Source organism: Amblyomma maculatum, chromosome 1, assembly GCF_055883805.1.
Source record: "Amblyomma maculatum isolate TAMU_Amacu chromosome 1, ASM5588380v1, whole genome shotgun sequence".
Taxonomy (NCBI): Eukaryota; Metazoa; Arthropoda; class Arachnida; order Ixodida; family Ixodidae; genus Amblyomma; species Amblyomma maculatum.
The window spans coordinates 397,331,197-397,352,843 of record NC_139344.1 but is presented as its reverse complement, the minus strand read 5'-3'; the positions used below and the strand labels follow the sequence as shown (position 1 = coordinate 397,352,843).

General features: G+C 47.4%; 3 protein-coding genes across 4 annotated transcripts in view; all 3 read left to right on the top strand.

Moving 5' to 3' along the window:
- Positions 1-21,647, top strand: part of LOC146208651 (uncharacterized) — a 295,550-nt gene that overhangs the window by 63,078 nt on the left and 210,825 nt on the right. The window lies entirely within an intron of this gene.
- LOC146208654 (uncharacterized) lies at positions 6,914-7,864 on the top strand. The gene has a single exon (XM_084595753.1). It carries the CDS (start codon positions 6,914-6,916, stop codon positions 7,862-7,864), a length of 951 nt encoding a protein of 316 aa, XP_084451879.1.
- LOC146208653 (uncharacterized) lies at positions 7,760-9,012 on the top strand. Its single transcript, XM_084595761.1, has 3 exons — positions 7,760-8,070; positions 8,133-8,375; positions 8,578-9,012. Exons 1-3 carry the CDS (start codon positions 7,879-7,881, stop codon positions 8,986-8,988), a joined length of 846 nt encoding a protein of 281 aa, XP_084451887.1. The 5' UTR covers positions 7,760-7,878; the 3' UTR covers positions 8,989-9,012.

The following is a 21,647-nucleotide window of genomic DNA, read 5'->3' as shown; positions in this document are numbered from 1 at the left end:
AACTGGCCGTGTGGAAACTCCATGTAAACTCCCATAGACGGCAGGACAGCTTTCCTTCTAGGTAAGAGTAAGAAACTCTATGCTCTAGTGAGCGCGACCTGGGAGCCACTTTTCCGACTAAATCGGTTCAGCATTTTGAGCAAAATTATTCGAGTAACAGCACCGATATCACGTTACATTGCTAACTGTAGTTCACCGGTCACACATCGTTCTAGTCCCCTTGATGCACAAGAACTCCGAGAGGCCGAGACTGCCTGGTGCAACCAAGTTTAAAAAGATGCTTTTGGAGCTCTTCCTCCAACGCACGAAGGGAAAACGTTTAGACGCATCCTCGAATATACGAGCTCTTCACCTTTTCATCGATGACGCTTTTGTGCCCAGGCTTCAGAATTTCCCTGTGACGCCCACAGAACTAGGGTCTGTGTTGCTCCCTGGTGAAGACCCGTCAACACGCCTTGTGGTGTTGTATACACATCGCAGTGTTCTCCATGGCAGTGTGGGCGACTCACTAATCTAGCCGCGAGGAAGGATCCGGATGACAAGAGCTCGTCAGTGTGTTAAACGTTTCCTAGTAAACTATGTGATGTGTGCGCTTTTTCGGCTGAAAGCAGCTTCTGATCCCACAGCACCTCTTCCCTGCTAAAGGCTACAGAAAGCTCGACCTTTCGAAATCAGAGGTGTTGATTCTCTTGATCGATCAAAAGACCATCTAGGGACATAGCGAGCTTCAAATTTCTATTAGACCGCAACATGTGAAAGACTACGGTGCTAGTGATAGTATACGTGGAAGTTTATTGCCAAGAAATCTGCCTGGTGGGGAGGGGAAATATTTTATCAGAATCGTAAAGATGCGCCCGTGGAAAACGTTTTAAAAAACATATTTTGATACGCCGCCGTTAGTAACATTACTATCCCAAACTGCAGCTGGTTTTAATTCAAGACCAACCACCGTCATTTAACCCAGTCCTAAAGAGCCGGGTGTCCGTCACATTTCTTGTTGGTATTTCGTCACTTGTCTATGCTAGAAAGTAATGATGAACCGCAACAAATGTTCTAAATCTGTCACTCTGAACAACGCGCGAAATCTGTTTGGCCGACTGGTATTATTGTGGAATGTATAGTGGGTAAGTATGGGATAGTCTGCTTGTGCCGAATTCGTTTATTGCAAGGATGGGAAATAGTTGGTTAGCGGTTGTCACCTTGGTGCCCGCAAGTGTATTGAAGATTTTAGCCTGACGGTTGAGAAGGACTAAAAGGAAGAAACGCGATAGCGTATAGGGTTCGAGGAACAGTGTGAGCGCCATGTTGGGATTTCGAGCTCAGAGAAGAACGGCTAGCATCGGCTGGTGTGCCTTCCTCCTTCTACAATAGGAATACCAAGCGTTTGAGTGACCGGTGGCGCTAGAGCAAAACTGTTCCCGGGCACACGCGTCGGGCAGACTTGATGGCGACTGTATGTACAATATCATGCATGGACGCGCCCGCATTGGTTACTTGGGAGTTCTGTGTAGGCCGGGAATATATGAAGAAAAACGTAAAGGCAAGTTTAGGGAATAAAATATAAGTGAAAATTTATCGAAAAAGGGAGGGAGATTTGAGCTTCCTACACAGATCGCGGCATCTGTATTGGTCGATACAAGAATACCGCTGCATTGACAGCTTGCTTCGACCCGAACTACACAACTCTCATGAGTAAGTAAGTGCCTGATGAACTTTGCCTATATGTTGGAAAGACCTGAGTCGGCTAGTTATTCCCTGAGACGCAATGCTGTTCTAAATAACAGTCCTTATTTTTTCTTTAGTGCCAAGCCAGATAAGGAAATAAAAGTTAATCGTTTTAGGGGGACAGCATTAAATGAGTAGCATTTGCAGAACAGTCCATTTAGTACACTACTTACTGGTTCGAAAAAATGAAGGTAATTAAAAAGTAAACATAAACAGAATTTGCCAAATTCGGCACATTGCTTAGTTTTATGGCCCCAACAAATTTTTAAAGGTCGCTTTCTCCTAGCGACGTTTTTATTGCTGTGAAGCGGGCGGAGCTGCGAAGGGGGACTCGTCTCCTGCACGGTATCTCCGCTGGAGACGAGTTTCTTCTCTAGACGACCAGAACCAAGACGTCACTCTCGATAAGATCCCCCAGTTCCGCCTTTTTTCCCCCGCATGAAAACAGGGCTGAGCGACTGGGTTTTCCCTAGCCTCCCCTCTTCTCACCGCCATCACTGAGCCGCAACCAGCTCCCTTCCTTTCTTTTTTTTCTCTCTCTCGCCCCATTCATTTTCATGTTTTTTTGTCCGATATGTATGAGGGAAGGAGGAGGAAAAAAATCGAAGCGAGCCGGGGCGTCTGGTTCGTCCCCTACGCCCCCTCGTCTCTCCTGTACTCTTCAGCTCTTGCGCGTTTGTAAGCCCCGTTTACATCGACGAAGGCGCCCGCTCGGGCCATTGACGAGAGCTGATGGCGTGGATCCGACCCTCCCCGTAATTAGCCTGATTGACCCCGATCGTGGCGCAGAACGCAATTAAAAGTGAAAGCGCCCCGGGTCGTGCAGCTGGCTATGTGTGCCGATATACACGGCTGCGTAAGCGTGAGCCCCCTTGGTAAAGCTGGTTCCATTGGTGACGAAGATGGGTGATAACTGTACATGTTTACTTCTGTCTTAAACACGCACTTATTTCACTTGAGTACACTTCAGTTGGCTTGCCGAGAAGAAGAAAGCGTGATTTAATAGTTGCACTAATGAGATACCCAGTAATCCCGAGTCTTTATATCGTGTTGTTGTTTGTATCGCCTTCGTTTGAATATTCTTAGTCTCTGTGTTGCATTGTGTACTCACAATGATACAACTAAACAAATACTTTCAGCTTCATTCATTTATTGCGCGGTCTCCCGTGAATTCGGGCTTCATTCCGTTCGTCATTTCGCTGTTGCTTCCTGCGTGGTACTGGCGGTAGGACTGCGGAACCTAAGCCAAAATTCGCATTTTGTAGAAAGTTTGCGTAGCAGGTTGTGTGGGATGGCTTTACTAGATGCTTCAGGTAAATATTTCGGGTGATGATTTGCACTTGCGAACTCGTTACGACACGAAGCGAGTGCAACTGCGGAAACAGCAGCTGACGGGCAGTCTGCAGCCTATTTGCTTCTCTGTACTGCGAAGTGCCCAACGCGCAATCTTAAACGTTGTCACCTGCGCTAACGAACGAGCGTCAACAACCGCCACGTCATCGGTCCCACGGTGACAGTAGCGCTATGCGCTTGCATTTATGAGGTACCCAGTGTATATGTATACATCCAAAGTGTAGTTCCGCTGAAATTCCTTAAAGTGTAAATGTTCAGAATTTCTGGAGTTACAGCGCATATTTGAAAAACTTCACGTTCTCCTCCCTCCCCAATTCCTGCTGTGGCAAACATGGTGGTCGCATGCATGGAGGCGTTGAATATTGTCTGTACTAGAGCACTTTGCTATCTGTTTGTCGTGAGGTGTCGTGAACCTTTGGACAGCTGCTACCGTTGTTTCGAGTTAGCCAGAAATCGACAATTTTTGTTCGCGCTTATCTAAATGTCGTTCGCATTTTTTGGGCAGTTTGACGAGCAAAACCAGGGAGGTAAAGTGCGGCGAGGAGGTTGTGCTACAGTCGTGTAGCGCCATGATGGTACTCGTATAATTATTTTTGCTTTACTCTCCCAAGATACTTAAAAAGTAGATCCATAAAGCATTACAATTCATAAAAAATGTTTTCGCATTTTATTTTCTTACAGTTGTAAAATTTAAGTGATATAAAGGCTGATAAAAGCATATACTTGCGATAGTTTCGTATCGTTTCGTCTGCTGTAGCTAGAACTAGAGGGCGCTGGCTGTACGCAGCTGTAGATTGCGAGAAATATCATCATGGCTGCGAACACGATTAGCAAAGGAGTGGAGAGGGTTTACATCATGGATTGTTTAGATGGTAGTGCCGCCCTCGCTTTCGCTCTAGTTTTAGTAGTATTAACTCTATGGGTGAAGCATCGACGTCAACAGCAGCGATTAGAGTTGCTCATCAGAAAAGTCTGGGCGCTATGACATGAGACGTGCACAATGTCCAAGTTACTGGTCGCCAAGCCCATATTCGTCACAGTAGCCGACGTACAGTCTTTGCCAAACGTTTAGAACCCAGAGGTTCTGCTTCTAAACCGCTTATATAGCGTTACTCCTTTAGCATTCGAGGATGTCCTTCCTGTTGAACAGGGTGGGGGAAAAAGTCTTGTTACCATCAGGAGATTTGGGACACTTGGAATGCATCAGCCGCCACACTTCTTGGCTCAAAAACAAAGCACCTGGGATATGAACGTTGGACAAAAACTTCACATGCTACGCAGCGAAGAAGCGTGTGTGAACGAAAATAACAGCGCGTGTGAGAAGTCTTATTTTCCTTCTCAGTTAGCTCATCCGCGACTGGCTGACAACGACCACGTAGTCTGAGGCCAGAAGTGCCAATTCTGAATTTTCGTTTTCTTTGCTAATGTTTTCACTTGAGCTATTCTCCTCGACTGATGCCTGAGACTGGGGTGCACTGTGGCGAGATGGATGTTTGGGCCATAAACGTCGATGGCAGAGGCCGTTGGCGATCTATAGGCTCTTCGGAATGGGTTCCCACCGAGGAGAGAGCGAGACAGAGTGCTGCGTGCAAGGTAGCCTCTCAGGGTCTGTATATTTGTTTATTTACTTCCTTCCCTCTCTTCCCGTACGTCCGATGAAGCTCGTCGTTTGGAGGCGTGGGCATGGCAGTCTTGCCCTGATCGGAATCGCTGATCACGGCGCCGTCGACAGGCAGAGCCGTTTCCTACCCTTCCGTCCAATCGTCGCGAGCTGAGCGGCCGCTATCGTCAGTTGCGAGCACAACTGGCGGGGCCGCGGTCATGCGGATCATGCGTCATGGCAAGACAACAAGTATGCGCGTGACATTAATGCGCTCGTGCAGAGTGTGATAATACCAGATGATGCTATCCGCCTGAATGCCGCAGAGGCGCTTTGCGCGAGGTTCGTCGCGTTAGTTCATGCGGCTTCCTTCGTTAAATCAATAGACGTCGACTTCAGTGCATCATAGAGCTAAATAGTAGAAGGCAGGACGAATGTCCAAGGCCGCCTAATTTTAGCCAACTACGTTGCTTGGTCGTACTACTTGTCCAAGTCCTGTGTCCTTCGCATAGGCAGAACTATACGGTAGCCTGTGATCGCGCCATACTCGATTTTGCCTCGCCTCATTTCCTTCGTATCTGTTGTTTTGAAAACGTTTTTAGACATTGATGCCCATCGTTGGTTGAAATGTCTATAATTCGCTCTTGCCTAGACTGACTGGAATACTTCTTTGAGAATGGACACGAAACATTAACACGAATGTTCATAAAAGAAATCCCGCGGTTTTAGCCGAAATAAATGTTGCGGAACCGCCCTGCTTTATTGCGTAGGCCTTGCTTATCCGCTGTGCTACGACTGACAAGACGCGTGAATGAAAACAGGTGACAATATAGTTTTATGAACTCGTATTTATCACTTCCGCGTCGTACGTAGCACATGCGAAGGTAGTGGCACGGCCGCTCAATGGAGGCGCACTTGGTGCGGCCCGTCGCGTCGCGCCGCAATGGCTGGGGAAGCGCGTATTGGGAGAAGTTACAGTTTCCGCCGTCATTCTCCGCGGGGGCGCCACCACTCCGGGACGAGGCGCCGCCGGCTACCGCCGGCACGGACGGCCAGACGACGCGGAAAGGACTTCGCTCGCTGTTTTGGCGCGTGTTTTAGTTGTTGCTGCTCAGCATGCCTGCGTGGTTCTGCTAGTTCTGCGTGCATGTCATCGGTGTCTGTGTCAACAGCGTCCTAAACGCATGCGTCACTATGCCACGCAACTGCTGTGTGCCGCTATGCACCACGAACTCAAGGAAAGATCCGAAGATCGGTTACCACGAGTTCCCGTGCGATTTACAACGTCGAGCAGCATAGCTGAAAAACATATCTCGGGAGGGCTCGGCCGGAAAAGGAAGCCAGTGGGAGCCGAATGACAGGTCACTGGTATGCTCACTGCACTTCACAGACGACGACTACAGGAAGAACACAAAACTGAAGATCCTGCTTCCATCAGCCGTCCCCTCCGTATTCGCGAACTACCCACATTACATGCAACCAACAAGTTCGCAAAGAACAAAGAGACCTCGAGTTGACCGGTCTGCTGATGGCACAGTTCGGAGAACTCCAGCTGAGCGTGATGGTTCCAGAGAGGATCCAAATGTGAGTGGGTCTCGTCTTTCTGATTGCTACCATGATGTTGCTCCTGAAGTAAGCACGCAAGTGAACATCAAAAGTAACGTGTTGGTGGAGGATGCATGCCAGTCTGCGTTGGAAATCTGTAGCAAAAATGCTCTGCTGGTTGATGAGGCTTGTCAGACTGCATTCGATCTCGCGAGCGTGTTGGACGATGCAAAGAAGGCCAAGAACAGGCTGAAATAAAAAATCGCTCGCCAAGCAAAAGCGCTGCAAAAACTGCAAGCCGAGCACGACAAATTGAAAGAGCGCTTGCAAGGTTATGAAGAAAACAAGGCGGTTCAGGACTTCATGAAGTTACTAAAATCAGCCGAAGCAGGTGAAAAAACAGCTCTCTTCATCAGAAATCAAGTGACCAACTGTCGCATGAAAAAAACTGTGTACAGTGAGCATGTTCTGAGAGAGTGCATACTTTGGAAAGCATGCTCAAGCAAAGGCTACGAGCACGTCCGATCAAGAGGTCTTTTTAAGCTGCCGTGCCGTACCACTCTGCAGAAATATGTTGGTCAGTCAACAGGAGAAGTTGATGTGACATCTCTCATCAAAGAACGCCTTCGTGTAGAATACGAAAACTTGAGTGTGCCGCAAGAGGCCTACTGTTCATTAATTGTTGATGAGATGTCTATAGCTCAAAAGGTCATATATGACCGGCAAGTCGACAAAGTGTTCGGCCTTGTAGACATCGGCTCTGCAGAGCTCTCAACAACAATCCCTCAGGTGGCAAACCGTCTGTTGTGTTTTGTTTTGAGAGGCTTATCAACATCTTACATCATACCAGTGGGTTATTTTTTCACCCGCTGCCTTAAGAATGATAAGCTTCATTCAATGGCCATGGAAGTCATGCAGTCAGTCGAAGAGGTTGGCTTTCGCATCGCAACAATTGTTGCGGACAACCATCAAACTAACGTTGCCTTTTTCAAGAGCCTTTCAGAGGAAAGTGCACTTGTACATGCGGTGCCTCACCCTTTCAGAAGTGACCCCCTTTTTTTGGCGTTTGACCCAAACCACTTGATAAAAAATCTCCGCACGAACTTTCTGGAAAGAGAAATGGTGGATGAGGGGCAGGCCATTCGAGGTGGATATTACTTGAAGAAGATTTTTGACATACAATCCCAACTTCTAGTTAAACCTGTAAAGTTCCTCACGCGGGCTCATGTTGAGCCAAGCAACCTTGAAAAAATGAAGGTGCGCAGGGCAGTAGATTTATTTTCCCCACCTGTGATAGCCACACTTCAGTTCCTCCAGAGCAACCCTCAGTGCGACCCTGAAGCGTGTGAGTTTCAAGATAGTTCCGCCACAATCACGTTTATGCAAATGATATCGAAATGGTATGCCTTGCACAACATTGCATCAGTGAAGGCATGGAAGCACCAAGAGGAGCCATTCTATCTGTCAGATGACGAGCGGCTCTCTTGGTTAGAGTTGGACTTTGTTTGCTATATCGAAGACATTCAGGTCCAAGGAGGCACGTCGAAGCAAAGACTAACCAAGGAAACGTACGAAGCAACAATCATGACAACTAGATCAACAGTGGCGCTAATTGAGTACCTTCTTGATCACTTCAAGTAAGTATCTTTACAATAATGTCTTCTGTGCGCCTTACTAGTGCATTGCATCTGACCGAATCTCCTATTTTCAGCTTCCGATACGTCCTAACGCAGGCCCTGAACAGCGATCCTGTAGAATCGCTTTTTAGCAGCCTAAGGCAATTCAATGGCGGGAACGACAGAGTTGACGCAAGGGCTGCAGTTTTCACTTCAGAGAAAATACTGAAGGTACCATTAGCGACAAACGAAAATCAACGGAGATAATACAAATTTTGCCATGCTTTGTGCAGGTTGGCATCTTGCAAGCATCAAAGTCCGCAAATGCACCTATTAACTCTGAGGCGAAGGCAGCTATAAAATTTGGCATTAAAGATTACGAAAGTTGTACCTTGCCCGCTGCCATCACCTCTGCTGCGAGAGAGTTTTCGAGAGAGCTTGGATACATTCATGTGTGGTGTGAACCAGCAGCAGACATAGAGTCAGCACCGATCGCATACTTGGCTGGTTACCTTGCACGTGCATGTGAAGAGGAGGTATGAACATTTTTACAAAATTGCATAAAACATTCTTTTTTTTTTTAATTTGGTTGTTGTTTTTAGTGCTTGCCCTGGGGGGAGGGGGGTCTTTATTATTTATATTTAACAAAAGTTTAAAAGTATTCGAGTGCTTACTTTAGAGTGTCATTATTTTTTTATTTGTCCCAATCCTTTGATAAAGGTTTGTGCTCGTTTTCAGGTGCCTTGTGATTCCTGCAAAACCCTGCTGCAGGTAGCAAAGCCAACTGAAGCAATTTATGGAATTATCAAGAATCTTGACGATGGACACCTAAGGTATCCAAAAATGGAGGTAGTTGCCTTGTGCAAGCTCACATGCACCTTTGTTAGCAAAGTGATGAAGTGCCCAGAGGTCAGAAGAAGCAGCAAGTTATGCAACATGTTGGTTTTATCCCTTCTCCCCTATTTTGTGCAATGTCCGGAGTTGATTTGCGAGAGAGGAGACCGCAGTCACACCAAGGACCTCTGCAAAACGTTTTTAACGAAACTAATGCGACCCCTGCTGACCAACTGGGCAGGAAATATAAACCTGACAGTGGAAAAAATAATACTTGCACATAAACCTCTTTCTAGGAAAGTTCTTCGTTTGTAATAGGCTTGGGTGTCCTCTGTGCGTCATGTGGCTTCAAAATAAAAAGAAAAAGTTGCCTAACCTTCGGGCGTCTGGTTGAACTGGTTGTCTCGTGTTGTTTCTTTTGTAAGTTTGTGTTAGCTAGTATATTCAGGTGGTGCTTCTCACTTCAATATTATTTCCAGCGAAAATGGAGGAACACGCTGAACAATAATGCTGAACGCTACGTCCTGAATTGTGAGTTTCCACAAAGTGCACGCTGAATAAATGGCCCCAAACTTTGTCATGAGTTCAAGATTGTAATATGTTATATTTTATTACAGTGGTTTAAACGCCCGTAACTAAATGGGTGCCCACTCGGCGAGGCGCACTGCTTCTTCGATTCTCGTTGTAAACGGGTCAACGTCTAACTTGGAAAAGCGCTTTCATGGTGACATGCCGCTATCACCTTATCAATAACAAATTTGCACGTGACATCACCATAATGTGTGAAACGCAGCTCATAAATCCTAAAATGATCCAGCGCCGCTCGCGCGGATGCCTAAACGAAAGCACAGGCACGGCCGCTGCGCGCAGCTCTTCGCCTGGACTTGTCCCGGAGCGGTGGCGCCGCGGCGGTGGCGATGAGAACTAGGCGCAATACGGCTCTTTCGGGAGACGCGACGGGCCGCACCCAAGTGCGCCTCCCCATTGAGCGGCCGTGGTAGTGGTTGCCTGCATTGCAGGCGAGCATTGCGGCTTCATGGTCGTCTATCCGCGAAGACTTTGACAACTGCCTGCTTTTTGCTTTTAGTGCACGAATGCACTAATTCGGAGGCTACTACCTCGAGCAATCCTAATCCAGGCAGCATGCTTCTGGAGCCATATGTCCGTGCTAGTGTTACTACGCATAGCAGCTGCATAACAGATAGATAGCAATTCGTTGACGAAGCAACGTCAAGTCCCGCAGTATGGCGCTGCAGTCGCACAGGCGGTCAATAAAAGCAGGTATTTAATTGGTAGCAAATACGGGTCTCATTTCACTCAACTGCACAGAGCGAGGCGACAGAAGAGCAAGACCTGCGCAACACGGCTTTCTTGCGATAATATAATTTTAGCCAAAATTGTCTGCACTTTTTTTTTTTTTTTTTCTGGGGCCAACCTTGCCGAGCTTGTCGGGAAGAGTTGGTGTTCACTTGAATTGGTCTTGGTATTCAGCACTAGAACGCTTCCGGTCAGAGCAAAGCGCAAGAAAGGCAACGCGCACGCAGCGACGTCTTATGACAGTGGCGGCCTTGCATGTTTGCGCTTCCCAGATTGGATGGGCAGCGGCCACGCCATGGGATGCGGTGCACCTAAATGCCGAGCTGAGCACGTCATGCGGCCGGGCCTGTAGGCTGCTGAGAGTGGCGGCGGGTTCCACAGTTTTGGACACTCGTCGCGAGGAGAGGGAGAGAGGGGGCAGATAGCGGTTCCCGGGCCATTCCAGAATATAGGAGTTGTGGGAGAAGAGGGTGAGGAGCAGTTGCCCAGGCGCCGGCATCATCGCATCGCAGTCTGCCTGATGGAGTTTTCCGCTGGGCGGGTTTACGCTGCGTGGTGGTGCTGTGATTGTTGCTCCAGCAGAGTGGCGTGTGGACGGGCAGCATTGCCTAATTGGGCGCCTTCCTATCTCTCCGGGTGTTCTTTGTTTTGTTCCCGTTTCCCCGGAGCGTTGAACGCTTGGTTCTTTTTGTTGTTCTGCGGGTAAAGCTCGTGTGTACATCGTGAATAGATAATATTTGCATTCGGAAGCAAGCTAACATAACAGAGCTTATTCGCAGAATGGCTGCTCTTTACTGCATTAGTAGCGTAGTTCTCCTTCCCCAAATATTCCTGATTTTACGGGCTTGTTTTTGTGAGAGAGGACAGATCAAGTTCTGGACACTCCGTTGGCTGCACTTTTGGAACAGAAAAGAAATTAGGGGATTAGGGGTGCTTAAGTATCTAAAGAGTCGCATTGCCGTATGGTGATTGCGAATTGTTGTTAAGTAATGGCCCTGATTAATTGCTACATTATAATTATACACTTAGCCTTACTAAGCACTACTAATCAGCACGACCAATAAGGGCTTAGAATAGCCCTCATTCGTCAACGCGTTAAAATGTTAGCGCATGTTAGCAACTTACGAGAGGCTACGCTTCTTTAGTTCCACCTTCCTTTAAACTCCAGAAGTCCTTCACCCACTCACAAGGCACCCCCACCCTCCTGGAGCTAGCTGCGTCTTCCGCAGGCTCCATCCACGAACTACCCACGCTACGCCAGAAGGAAAAAGCGTCGACGATATCCAAATTCAAAGGTTCAGTGGGAAGGCGGTCAACGTAAAAGCGAAGTATAAAACGACTATATAGTCGTGGCTCGTTAATACGATCCTCTTTAATATGGACGACTCGAATTATGGACAGTTTTTCTGGGGACCAAACTTTTTCCATGCATTTACGTCTCGTTAATATGGCAACTCGCTGTCCGGACAATGGACAAAGAGAAAATGCACACATATCATTAGGGTCCATTCATTTTTGTCGCGTTAATATGGACAGTCATGAAAACCAAACCGTTACACTGCTTCAAAGATAATTTATCTTCTAGATTTTGTTGACACGCACAACATGAACGTAGTGGTAATGACTGATTGATTACCGCTTTCGTTTGTGGTTTCGTATTTTACACTGCGAATTTGTGCAGTCGATGCGCGTTACTATTTTTTGAATTGCATGAATTGAGTTGAACAAAACGCTGACAGCAGCTTGCGCCTTGTATAAAGTTGCATTCAGCAACTTTCAGCCGATTAAATGTTCGTAGAAGTAATTTATTAACGAAATGCCATCAAGAACAATATGCAACTGCATCACAATACTTTCAATTGTATCGCATTTGAAGCATAACGATGGCTTGTATAATGTTCTGGTAGCACCTAATGCCAACTTCGCTGGCCTATAATAAGGGAGCAATTACTCATTGTCATCCACCCGAGCGCAGCCATACGGCTACAAAGGAAAGCTGGCCTACATTAGGCTCTAAAGCAGACGCTATACTTAGTGTTATTTTTTAAATTATTTCACAAATGTCCATATTATTAACATTAACGAGGCACGACGGTATACTGATAACGCAGGTTTATCCCATCCTATGATCGTCATTGAATTTTCCTTTTAACATGGTTCAATGAATCGTTCAACGCGGACACAGGAAAGCTATGGACAACGGTCCAGCCTGGTGAACCGCTCGAGCGTGGTAGAAAGATGGGTCGCTCCAAATCTTCTAATCTAAAAGAGCCGATTGTGGAGCTAGTCGTTTTAATGCGGGAGAAATGTTTCCCTCCTCACAGCACGTGGCATTCATTTACTATGGTCGTACTTTAAGACACTGTCTGTTTCGTCTTGGATATAGATCGTACATTTCGTATGTATATCTTCGGGGGAGGAAGACATAGAGACAGTTTGCTTTAATGAAACGAAACTGTTCAGTGTGCTTATTTCCGCTTGCATTCACCCGTCCTTCGCCCTTTCCCTTCACCCTCCCTCTTACCGCAACCCATTCACCCTCTTCGTCTTTTTGCAGCACTGCGCCGCATGGTATCGACCCTCGAGCAATTTTATTAAAAATCCGGAAGGTTGTAGGTACAGCTGGCTGAGGTCGGACAATTAATCGTTCGCTCTGCACGCTTTTCTTTTTTTTTCTTTGTGCAACCCGTTCGATTTTCTACCGTAGAATTGGAAACGTCTATCGAACGTTTTGGGCGCGGTGAGAAGCGCCCGACTCCTGAGCCTCGGAGGTGTACTAAGTGCTCCATTCGGCGAGAAACTTATATGTACTCGTACTTGCTGGTCGTTTGCAGTTATTCATTAAAGTGCGGAACTCACGCGAAACGCTCGAGGTCTTTCCAGGCTGCTGCTGGTGCGAGCTGAACATGTCTGGGACATCGATTTGTCTTGTTCAGCCTTCTTTCATTCTTTCCCATCCTTCCCCCCGGCCAATCGTGTCTCTTATGCGCGCAGGACAGAAGGTGGGTTATTAATATTTCCACGCGTGTTCCTGCCAATTCCGTGCTCCGCCCGCTCGGTTCCCATCCTTTTCTTGTTCGGCTCCCATAGTTCAGTTGGGTTTCTTTTGTTCGTTATTCTTTCCCCATTTTTTTTTCCCTCGCATAAGCGTCGAGCTGAACACAATGAAAGGCCTGATCCAATCCATCCGTTTCGTCCCTTTTACGCGGCCATGCTACGTGTCGCTCGATTCTATTTGATTTCCGATGCTAATTTCGTGTCTCTCCTTCCCCCTACCCCTTTTCTCCCCGCTTTCACTCCAAGCGCCGTAGCCTGTGTCATCTTTTCCCCGCTGGTCCCCGTCTTTTGCGCCTATCTTCCTATTTATACTCTTTTTAGCCTGCTTTCAACGTACACGTACAGGCGAGAACATAGTTGTAAGTCCACCTGGCACGAAAAAAAATATAATAAAAACGAAAAAAAAAAAATATCGAGTGAGCTGGAGGCAAGAAAATCAAAATGTTGCTCACCTCGTGGAGCTGGCTTTCTTTCATTTCTTTTTTTCCTGCCAAGCTCAATAATACGGATGGCAAAAGCGAGAAGCGAGCGTAGCAGCTTGCTGCTTCGAGCGAAAGTTGAAGAAAATGCGCGCACGCGCGCACGATTGCGCGCAGTGGCTCGTTTTTGTTTCTGGTTACCTGTAGAAAAAAAAAAAAAAAAACGACACCGTAGTAATGGCAGTGGTGTTGAACCAGAACCTGACACACTGGCGGGTGCGTGTACTTGGCTGCGAAAATGGATCCGCTGTTCGATCTTCCAATTTATCGATTTGGCGTAAACAAATAGAGAAACTTTGCCTGTCCCCCCTCTCTCTTCTTTTCCGCGCCTCCCCTTCCCACTTTCATTCCTGCGTTGATTTTTTGCTTCATCTGCCCTTTTCTTTTTGATTTTATTTCTTTCTTTCTGGATATTTTCTTGCTCGCCTTAATTCGCCAGCACTTGCGCACACATCTGCTTTTCACTATGCTTTCGCTAGTTATTTTTCTCCATCGAAACTCGGCGGCTGGGTGCGTTAACTTCGGCGCTCTCGCATTTTCCCGTTTTCGTAGTAAGCGGCCGTGCATGCCCGGACGCTCGATTAGAGTTCTCTTTTACCTCTCCATTTTTTATTCCGCGCTAGCAGTTTCTGGTTGACCTTGCTCTTATATAAGTTAAAATGAGATCGGGTTTCGAAGTCGTTAACTTCAACTTGCGCGGGCTGGGTTTACCCTAGGCTCGTTATATGATGTCCGGCTCTTGTTGGATGTGTAATAAAATATCGCGTTAGTGTCTTATACGTATTTTCTACTTCTACGCAGCTTGCCATTTTATGCTACTTTCACGGGGAGCTAGAACGTATGTCCAGCAACGGTTCTCATGCCGTCGTCGTGTGAGGGCCGACCTGATGCCCGCATTCGGTCGCGGACTCAATCTGCCCTCTTTCAGTTCACGTAAATTTGATTCGCCATTGGCCCATCTCGTCCGGTGCCGTGTCCTGTTCCGTAGCCTCGCTGAGAGGGGCAACCCCATCTCCCGTACAGGTCATTCGTTTCTTCTTGATGCTCTTCCTCGGACACACGACGGACGCCGTCACCCGAAGACCATTTCATTCGAAAATGTCCCAGCGCGCGTCTGTATAGCTTCAGCGGCACTATACGATGCCGAGTTCGACTCCGAAACTGCAGCGGCGGCGGCGGCAGTACCGGCAGTGGCCGGCCAGCATAATGACCACTGGACGACGAAGATGCGGTGCATCCCCCCTCCCCCCCCCTTCCCTCGCTTCGCTTTCCCCCAGCACGCCTTCATCCCCCGTTTTCCAATTTCTCGACTGACTTGATCCGAGGAGCACCGTTGCAAATTCCTTCGAACCGGTCCTCTTCCTTTCTCTATCTGTTTTCATTACTTCCATCTCTTAACGGGTTACGTATGGAAGGGAGTAGCCTCGGTAAAGGAGGAGAGAGCTTGCGTCCTCTCATCGCGGGCGGGGCAAGTTTACGATGCCTGCAGTGCGGCCTTTTCTTTTTCTTCTTATTCGTCTCGATGGAGGGCGCTGGCCTGCGCATGAAACCCCGCGCTGCACTCCTTTCTTGAGACATTGGTAGCGGAGGAGGGGGGGGGGGGGGGGGTGCTGCTATATAGACTTGGGCTGGGCGGCGCGCGCAGAAGCCTTTACTCTGACAACGTAAATAAAGCGTGGTCTGAGGCTGTCGGTCGAAACACGGAAGCGGCGCGCGCTTGGATCGGGTGGCTCGGTTCCTTCGCATTACTACACTACGTAGACTTTCTCCATTGGAGTCGAGAGAGGAGGTAACAGAGGGCGAGGAGGTATATGTGAGTTTGTGAGTGGCGGCCGGGGAGCATTACGAGATCGGCGTCATCTTTCGCTGACTTTCTTTGCTTATTATCCCTGTGGCGTCGGTGGTGGTGGTGCGTCGCGGATGCCGAAGGAAGAAGTCATTTCGATCTTGCTTCTCTCACTCTCTTCCCCCACTCTTTCTTTCTCTCTATTCTAGTTTCAAGTAGCAAGGGGACTTCTTCGCCCCCTCAGCCTTGGGTTTCTTTTCTTTTCTTTTAACAGTCCTCCTCTCCTATAAGCATCGTTCTGTTTGAACCACTGCGCAACAGCTGCTTGGAACGCGCATCCCTTGGCGTGAGCCGAGTTGACTCGGCGGGAGAAGGCGGGATGATGATTATGATTATGATGATGATGATGATCTATACGGCACAGGGAACAGTGAGACCTCTGCTTTGCTTGTACTTGGTTTTGTTCTATATTTATTTTAGTGGGACTGGTGTTTTCGATACTTCTGCTCTCGGTGCTGGAGGGTTGAGAAATTATATCCCCGCAATACCGTAGCTACCTTCGTGCGTGTGCGGTTCCGGCCAGCGCTCAATCGCTTGTACCTTGACGTTACTGGCTGCAGTGACTGAACCGCTTTGTTGAGGCTGCGGTTACGACTACGGCAGTTCCGACCTCCGCAAATGAATAAAAATTACGGGCGATCAATTTCAATTCCCTCGTGTGATGCCCCGTATCCGGGGCCTTTGAGGTATCATAAATAATAAATAAATTTAATCGAGGCGGACGAAGCGTGGAAGGATACGCCTTTTCAGCCCCGCCCACGTATTAGTGAGGAGCGCATCAAAGACCTTCGTTATATCCGAGTCTCTCGTTCCTCTTCCCTACATCAGAGAAGGGAAGTTTTTCCTCTCTGCATACGACGGACAATTTCCGTCAGCCATGACACTCTTAATGCGGTCGCATTAAAAAGCGGGCATGAGTGAGTGTATTCTCTGGAGTCATTAAAGAGCTCCCTATTGTGGGCGAACTAAATCCGAAACGGTCAGTGGAGTGGTCCTGTCATGGCCCGCCGGACAGCGTTTCGGACGGTTCCGAAAGCCCACAAACTTTCCCCTACGAGACCAGTTTCTTGACGAGATCGATGCTCGCGTCTCTGGCGATGAAATCCTCGCATCTTGCGGCTTCGTTTCCCATTTTCGTTTGAGAGAAAACGCGATCCTGCGGAGAAGGCAGCCAGTCTTCTGGAACGACTGGAAATGAGCTCGCGCCAATTCTTTTGGGGAGGATCAATTCGGTATATAGCACGCTTCGACTGATCGTCAACCATTTTATATAGGTCGACCATTTCTACGCTTGCGCGCATTTCTTCGCGTCTCTAAAGCCAGGTACCCGGCCTGCCGAAATTTGTGAAATGTTTGCTCCGGCTCTCGGAGCACGTTTTCTTTACGCGCCCAAAGAGTTTGTTGGCCGTTTTCGCACCTGGTTAATTAACGAAATGAAATAAAGCCGGCATTAACGGGATCCTACGCGCTTTTTTACGTTTCTCTGATTCAATATTTGAATGCAGAGACAAACGTGCGAAGGCGGACTAGTATTTGTCTTCGCCGTTGACTTGACAGTAAGGAAATCAGATATCCCCTCGTGTTAAAATGTGCAGTGGTGCATACCAAACAGGTCTCGCGTTCGGGGTACCGCGGATGCGAGTCGGCAGGTTGAAATCTACTCGAAGTTCAAGTGCAAAAAGAAAAAAAAAAAAGGAAGGGGGTGGGGGCAGAATAGAAAGTGCATCTAGAAAGACAAACAGTGGAAATACCCACTTTAAGAGCTCTGGCTGGGAGCTTATAAAGACATAACCTCTTCTGCTTATGTTAACTTTGGCATAGCGATCTCGTGCTACCGTTTGTACGTTGCATTGGTGTATTTATGAGTTGTGTTGACTTCAGCGATGCTTAAACGTTGTTAGGAATCCCTCACAAACAGTTCGGTATATTTCGAGCCGCTAACTGTCCGCAACGAAAGGAGATGCGCTAACGAAAACTCCGTTCAGTTTTGAGGTTGGGTGATAAGAATCCGCCGTAAGACTGCACCGCCCCAAGGGGGCATCGCCTGGACGCCAACACGCATGCGCCACGAGCCGGGAGGTTGCTTCGATTGCAAAGCGATTTCGTCGAAGATTGCGCGCCGCTGCAAGAGAAATGAGTCGTGTGGCACTTTTCATGCTTTTTGGTGGGGTGACTGCTGCCACCTGCGGCAAACGTCCGGAATTATAAATTGCGCGCGCGCGAGCTCCGACAGCAGCCGCGGGGTTTTTCGCGGAAATTCCCTCGCTTGCTTGCTGTTTGTCTCCCTCGAGGTCGGCTTCTGTCGCATCGTCGCCGGTGGCTCGCTGTCTTCTGACGCACGCGTGTCTTCGGCTATCGCCTTGCGGAATCGAACTCTACGCACGTACTGCGCCGTCCTGTCGGCGGCCTTTCTTTGGCCCCGTGTTGAGAATTGTTCGTGAGGCAGGAAAGGAAATGACCAAGTCCGCGCCACATCTATTTTTTATCACATTTAATTTTTAAGGCATAACGATAGCTCGTCTTGTTTTTTAGTAGCTCGAGATGAAGGGGCATATCTTCTTTTGGTATCTGACCTGAACATTTCACGTGCATGCATATACCCTTGGTGCCGCGAAATTAAGAAAGTGGAAGCAATGCCTTCTCCACTTTGAATTTGAAGTGAGTCAGTGAAATAAAACAGTGAGAGCATATCAGTGAGTGAGGAAGAAGAGAAGGTTGTGCGTCAACGTGTGTGAATGAATGAGTGTCGAAAAAAAAAGTTTGATAAACAGGTGGTGGAAATTCTGCAAAATGTCGTACTGTGATCCCAAACCCTACTGAATACGTACTCTAATCGCGCGTTTAAGCCTCATTTGCATAAGGGAAAGTTGTGATGCTTAGGAGCTATGTCACAGGTGTTGTTAGCATTAAAAACTCACAAAGATAGCATAGTACGCAATGAATCTGAAGGCAGCGGAGCGCTTGCATGCTCGTTCGAAAATGGTAGATGCCCGAGAGAGCATGGATGCAAAGCTGTGATGCCCAGCTGTGAATAACTATTGAGTAAGCGAGACTTCTTACTCATCATATTGCCCTTGCTCTTGAGAGTGTTATTATATTCACGTCTGTGATATCAACCTGTGCTAGCCATTTTAAACTGGGCGTATATCTGAATTATATAGATTGCACAGCAAACAATTACGGTGTCGTTTCTACCACTGGCCAGTTATTTGCAGTGTCTAATAAAGTACGGGCAACAAGAAAAAAAAAAAAGATATGCACAAGCGTGTAGTGTGAATTGCAAATCCAGCGCACATGTTTTTTTTTTTTTGTTTTTTTTTCGACACCATGGGATTCGTCGTGTTGGGAAACCTCGCGTAAAGGTCGGCGACCATTTACTTGTTTACCTTGATTTAGTCAGTCTTCCGTCTAATGTAGTTGAGTTAGATCAGCTTTCCGGAACTTTTGACTATAACTATACGGTCATTTTTTTAATTATTTTGTTAAGCTGAGTTGCTGAAATTGGGGGATTGGCACTAGCGCTAAAGAGCAGCTTTTCGTGTGACTCGTTATTCTCCGCCATCCTTAACGGGCACTTATTTCATTTATTTGCGTTCCTTTTGTTCGTAAAGTTGAAATTGTTGGTGTACGCGGGATTTTAGCGCTCTTATCCACTGAACATGCGGGGAAATGGTTTCCTTACTAGTTTATATTGGCTTAGCCAATTTGTTTTTTCATTCATGTTTTTGTGTGCCTGCCCTGCAAGCGGGCATTGTGCACTTGAGTGGTACATAGGTATACTTTTTCAGGGAAGCCTGTCATTGAAACTTATGAATAGGCTTTTCGAGGTAAAAAAAAAAAAAATGGCTTCTGCGGTATTGTAACACAGTGAACCATGTTGACAAGTCACCTGGTGCCCCTTCTTCTGGCGTCCGCCAGCTTTGATTGCTGTAGTAAACTGCATTCGCCGTGTTTTTACCATGAAAAGCCTAATTGTAAGCTTCACTGGCACGGTTCTCTGCAACGTCTGACGTATTTGAAATCATTAGGTAACAGCTGCAGAGGAACTTCATTCTGTCTTTTTGGAATAACAGCGCGAAGGACGAGGACGAAGATAGAAGGACACAAACACAGCGCTGAGATAGAAGGACACAAACACAGCTATCTTCGTCCTCGTCCTTCGCGCTGTTATTCCAAAATGTATTACCAACTAGCCGGCACCTCAACGCTTGTTAACTTCATTCTGTCGCTTATATCTGAGGCAGCCCGTTGATCAACATCTGTACATTTTACGCATCGGTCCTTTCTTTATTTCCTGGTTCCTCACTACGCTTAAACCTTAAGACGAATCGTATCATTTGTATGTCTTGTTTCACAAAAAAAGGAACTGGACATATTTCATAAAATATGTACCCGAATCATAAACTATATATAAATATAAAAGTGTAAAGAATGATAAAAATCATACAATGTGTACGCATCACACGCGGCGCGTTAATTACACTTACATCCCTTAGTAATCGTTGTTTCATTTATTGTTCAATATTTTGTTTGTTGCGAACTTTGTTTTGTGATCCTTTATTTTTACAGTGCCTGCTCCTCAGCGCGGCTGGCGAAGAACCAGGCTGGCATATTAATGCTGTTGTCGGCCTCTGTCGCGTTCTATAGCCAGCAGTCGTCTCTTGATCCTCTTTTTTGTGTCGCCTCTCGTTCCACACTTCGTTTTTGTAGTTGCTTCCCGGAATCGCCAGCGCTGCCGTACGTTGAGCGTGCTAGCATGCCACTACACTATACCTTCGCTTTTCCCCAAACACGCGTTTCAAGCTCTCAGTACATGCGACTTTGATTTTTCTCTAGCTCGAGTAGTGTTCCCTATACGTTCTCATATAAAGCAGTAAAAGAAAAGAAAAATAGAGACACCCATTTAATGGGCCGTTGGTTCTTTTCGTCGCCTATGCTCGCCGCGAGGAAAGAAGGCTTGTGTGAGCGCATTTAACGACCCACTTACAGGAGTGTTCCCTAGAATAAAAGGCACCGCGGCAAGATCCACCACCGCGCTCGCTAGTATCATCCCTCGAATTTTCCCTCCCGTCTGTATCCTTTCCACTGGACGTGTCGGGGATTTTCAGGGCTTTCTTTCCCACGACTTCCTTCTTGGCGCGTTTCTGTTCCTCGGCTGGCTAGTGCTAGTATGTACCAGTTCGTGTGTGCGTCTCTTGGGAAACGTAGGATTCAGCCCGGCCGCCCGTCTTCCTGTTTGCACGATGGCGTAGCAAGCCTTTGCCATAGCGGCAGGTTCGTGAGAAGCAGCGTTCACGATCAGTCGGTATATATAACGCTGGCGCTGCCGACCAGTGGCCGGAACAGGCCGTAAACGTCTTGGTTTCTCGCGCGCCGCGCCGCCTGGCGGTCGGCGGCGGCACGCCGGAGAAAACGTGCTTCTTCCACCACCAGCTTTGCTCTCAGTGCCGAACTTCAGAGCTAGCTCCTCCTTTAGTTTTGGCGGAAAACGTTTTGGGAGTTGGATGCCCAGTGGAAGCAAGCTACGTCGATCTGACCTAGTTTCGAAGACGCTGGAAGGTTTCGCTGGTGAACCGGTCGGAGGGGGAAGGAAGGGGGGGGGGGAGGGGGGTTCTGCTTGAAGAGTGCACGTATGCGTGCTTTTGTGTAGTGTTGTCAGCCGCGCACCTCGTGGGCGAAATAACAACATGGTTGCGAGAAAAGTTGAGTGCGGGTTGTAAGGCGTGGTTTTCGATTCTCCAACAGTGAATTATTTAGCCAGGCCATGGCGATACCGTCACACGCTTCTGTTCGATTTGTTTGTATATTCGTTGTGATGATTATGTGCGCGCAGGGGATAGAAAGTTTTGTATCGAGGGAGCTTTTAGGGAGTTTTGAAGCTGCCTCGTTACCTAAGAGAAAGGAACAACGGAGAAAAGCTTTAAATTTAGCGACACAACGGAGAAAAGCTTTAAATTTAGCGACAATTGCCCCATTTCTTTCTTACTGCTTTTGTTTCTTTTTTTCTTTCTCATATAGTGTGGCAAATGTGGTTCGATGCCCACAGGTTTAAAGAATAAGGCTCCAAGCCAGCCTTCATGGATACCGATCGAGCTTTTTTTTGTTTTGTTCTGTTTTGTCTTCCCACGACAACAGTTGCGGTTTTTGCGTGTTTTTGGAAGGAGATCCTCATTTACAGAAATATTCCTTACGCCCCTTGCGCATATATTCTCAACAGACCGTGAGTTCAGCGACTATCGCGCATGCGTATGTTGATTTGGTGTTGATAATCATTC

Coding starts and splice junctions, on each gene's coding strand:
- LOC146208654 (XM_084595753.1), top strand. CDS start 6,914: ATGTCTATAGCTCAAAAGGTCATATATGACCGGCAAGTCGACAAAGTG.
- LOC146208653 (XM_084595761.1), top strand. CDS start 7,879: ATGTCTTCTGTGCGCCTTACTAGTGCATTGCATCTGACCGAATCTCCT. Junction 8,071..8,132: donor CTTCAGAGAAAATACTGAAG/GTACCATTAGCG, acceptor TGCTTTGTGCAG/GTTGGCATCTTGCAAGCATC. Junction 8,376..8,577: donor CACGTGCATGTGAAGAGGAG/GTATGAACATTT, acceptor GCTCGTTTTCAG/GTGCCTTGTGATTCCTGCAA.